The sequence below is a fragment of the Archocentrus centrarchus genome, chromosome 15 (assembly GCF_007364275.1).
Source record: "Archocentrus centrarchus isolate MPI-CPG fArcCen1 chromosome 15, fArcCen1, whole genome shotgun sequence".
In the NCBI taxonomy this organism is placed as follows: Eukaryota; Metazoa; Chordata; class Actinopteri; order Cichliformes; family Cichlidae; genus Archocentrus; species Archocentrus centrarchus.
In genome coordinates, this window is record NC_044360.1 from 27896872 (window position 1) to 27900831 (window position 3960).

A 3960-nucleotide genomic window follows, 5' to 3' on the forward strand; every position below is an offset into this window, starting at 1 on the left:
TAACACAGCTGACAGAGTTTGCTCGCAGGTTTTATTTTTGCAGTGTTCAAACTTTTGGAAACATTTACAGCGTCAGTGTATCAAAATTGCAACATGTCTCATTCTGCTGACATTGAATCCTTCAGAAGGGCATTAGATTGCACGAAGAAGGAAAATCAAGACCTGCACAATATCATTAAAAAAATGCAGGAGGAGAAAAGTCAGCTGGAGGACAAGAATAGTCAGCTGGAGGCCCAAATTAAAAACCTCCCAGAAATTTCCTCACAGGACCAACCAGGTCAAGATCTGCAGTACAAGCCTGACTTGCAGGTCTTAAATGCCGGTTGGGAGATTCTGCTTAAACAATCACAGCAGCAAATCACAGGCCTGTTGGAAGGAAAGAAAAAATTGCAACAGCGTCTCAAAAAATTAGAGAACATCGCTGAAGAGAAAAAACAGGTGGAAGCATTAGCTGATGAGATGGCAGGCCTGTTTGAAAAAACTGAGGAAAAAAATGAAGATTTGCAGAAAAAGCTTGACGAAGCACTGCAAATGAATAGACAAATGATTAAAGAGAAGCAGCAACAGGAAGCCGAGCACAGGGAGATGGCTTGCAAGCTTGAAGACGTGAAGGCAAAACACCAAGAGACACAACAGAAGCTTCAAGACGTGGAAAAAATAGACAAAGAGACGCAACAAAGGCTAGAGGACAAGACCAGACAGCCGGAGGCCAAAATTAAACACCTCCCAAAAATTTCCTCACAGGACCAACCAGGTCAAGATCTGCAGTACAAGCCTGACTTGCAGGTCTTAAATGCCGGTTGGGAGATTCTGCTTAAACAATCACAGCAGCAAATCACAGGCCTGTTGGAAGGAAAGAAAAAATTGCAACAGCGTCTCCAAAAATTAGAGAACATCGCTGAAGAGAAAAAACAGGTGGAAGCATTAGCTGATGAGATGGCAGGCCTGTTTGAAAAAACTGAGGAAAAAAATGAAGATTTGCAGAGAAAGCTTGACGAAGCACTGCAAACGAATAGACAAATGATTAAAGAGAAGCAGCAACAGGAAGCCGAGCACAGGGAGATGGCTTGCGAGCTTGAAGACGTGAAAGCAAAACACCAAGAGACACAACAGAAGCTTCAAGACGTGGAAAAAATACACAATGAGACGCAACACAGGCTGGAGGACAAGACCAGACAGCTGGAGTGCCAAATTAAAGACCTCCCAGAAATTTCCTCACAGGACCAAACTGGTAAACATCTGCAGTACAAGCCTGAATTACAGGGCTTAATTGTAGTTTGGGGGATTCTGCTTAACCAATCACAGCAGCATATCACAGGCCTGTTGGTAAAAAATAAAAAATTGCAACAGCGTCTCCAAGAATTAGAGGGCATCGCTGAAGAGAAAAAACAAATGGAAGCGGCAGTTGATGAGATGGCAGGCCTGTATGTAGAAACTGAGGAAAAAAATATAAATTTGCAGAGAAAGCTTGACGAAGCACTGCAAACAAATAGAGAAATGATAAAAGAGAAGCAACAACAGGAAGCCGAGCACAGAGAGATGAAGTGCGAGCTTGAAGACATCAAAGCGAAGCATGAAGAGACACAACAGAAGCTTCGGGATGTGGAAGAAAGCTATTCTTCCAAGCTTCAAGAGTTAGAAGAAAAACACAACCAGACAAAATACAAGCTTAAAGAGCTGGAAGAAAGGTGTGAAGCAACACAACAGAAGCTTCACAAAGGTGAGGAAAAAACTAAAGGTTTGCAGGTAACTCTTGATGGAGCACTGCAGAGAAATGCAGAACTGCAAAGAGAGAAGGAGCAACAGGTAGAAGAGATCAGGCAGGCAATGAAAGCACAGGATGAGAAATATAAAGACCTGAAGGTAAAGCATTCTGAAAAGGAGAAAGAGTTAGAAGAACTCCACAAAAAATGCACCAAACTGGAAGAAGAGAATGCACAAATCTTCAGTGAGGTCAAAAGACTCATCCTCCAAAACAAAGATTTAGAGGAATACCGCCAGAAAAAGAAGAGAAAGTGTTTCTTTTCTTTTTTCAGCTGAGGTTCTGCTGCTTCTCCCGCTCAACCTGGAGAAACATAGGCTGCTCTTCCTCCACCGTTCCTCCATCTCCTTCATTTTCCCCTCTCCCATCTCTTCACCTTTCAGGAGATTAAAAAAGAAGAAGCGTCACTGGCTGCTTCACCTAATTGGCCACAAAATTCACCAACAGCATGTCCTAAACATCACATTTATATAAATATGTCATTGAACTTATCAGTGGTAGGTTAAAAGACCATTCCTCGTTTCCATCACGCCCCCCCCAGCCGGTCGCAGCAGATGGCTGCCCCTTCCTGAGCCTGGTTCTGCCCGAGGTTTCTTCCTTTAAAAAGGGAGTTTTTCCTCGCCACTGTCGCCAAGCGCTTGCTCACAGGGGATCTTCTGATTGCTGGGGGGCTCTTTAAACCAAAAACTGATAAGTTCACTGGCATCAAATATGAGACTCAGCAAATATGTAAATACATGGGAATCATGTATTTTAAACATGGATTGTATAAATATAATTTGAAATCAAATTAAAAAAAAAAAAATCAAAACATCTGTGTCAATGTGTATACGTTCATTTATACTGTATAAGAATTCCTGTTTTACAGTAAAATATGGCAAATGTGTTTCTATGCCAAAACTTCAAAAACAGACATTTGAGGAAAATGGTCATCAAAGCTGACCTTCATATCTCCAGCCTAACTCTTTACTGGTAGAGCTAAACCACCAGTACTGTGGTACTGAGAGCAGCTGGCTTCTTATTAGTGGACATGCGCATCAATATTGTCAGCAAATCAAAAGCTGCAAATCCTACTGTGTGTGTGTGTGTGTGTGTGTGTGTGTGTGTGTGTGTGTGAGAAAGAGAGAATCCTAATTCACGGTGTCTCTAGCATGACTTTACAGACGCTGGCCATGGTGCTGAGGCAGCCTGTTGTGTTCTCCAGTGGAAGAATCTTGTTCTGAACAAAGTACAAATCACACATGATCACAAATCATTACGATAACATCAGTTATCGTAATGAGCCAGCAGTGGTCGTTACAAATATTTTCAGACCTGAAATAAAAACAGAGGCTGTGGAAACAGGCGTATGAACCCTGCTGCACGAATAAAAGAGCAACTTTAGACATTAATCTCTAGCCATGATTCTGTTGTGCAGCAGATAACATTGTATGAACATGTAGAAGTCGACTTCAGAAGTCTGAAAGTCAGTATTTTTTTTTTTTTTTTGCAAACACAGTAGGTCACAGTAAGTAAGTAATACTGTTTGTTTCAGTCACGTGTTGTGGATAGACCCCTTACACTCCTCACTGCTTAACAACAAACACGCTCTCTTAGTCAGACTGCTCACAGTCATGTGCTGTCAGCACTTTTACCTCTGTCACAAAGTTTGTGGTTGCATTGCTGAGTGTTTTCAGCATGGGCGTGGCCTCCGTATAGAACAGAGACATCCTGTTAGCCATCTCATTGTTGACTTCACTCTCAATGTCCAACTGTGGGTGCAGAAACAAACAGGAGGCTCCAGTTTTATTCCACACTGATGAGCGTCATGTAGCCTTCAATAAAGCTACTGAGCAGAACCATCCAGACTGCAAACATCAGGTCAGTCACCAGGTTTAGTGTGAAAACCCAAATCTGATCAGTTTGTTCTTTTTTTGGTCCTTCTGTAGATGCTGAAGTCATTCTGGATGGCAGGATTTCTCATCTACGAGAAAACAAGTGGGCAAGTTATCCTTTAGCCATCACATATGCATACACAAATATTTTATATACAGTATGAGTTGTGACTTATCGGAACAAGACTGAGTGTGTGTATGAGTTTAACTCGAGTGTTTCCACAGACCTCGAGCTCATCAAAGCGTAGAGTGAAGTGGAGGATCTCAGCGAACTGTTTGCCCAGCGACTGCTTTCTCTCCAGGTGCTGAGTGGGCGTGAGGGGC

At 42.3% G+C, this 3960-nt stretch overlaps 1 protein-coding gene across 1 annotated transcript; it reads left to right on the top strand.

Annotated features, from left to right (window-relative positions):
- On the top strand, nt 1-2490 carry LOC115792844 (cingulin-like protein 1). The gene has a single exon (XM_030747413.1). The coding sequence runs from the start codon at nt 94-96 to the stop codon at nt 2038-2040; it is 1947 nt and encodes a 648-aa protein (XP_030603273.1). The 5' UTR covers nt 1-93; the 3' UTR covers nt 2041-2490.
- Nucleotides 2491-3960: the final 1470 nt, after the last annotated feature.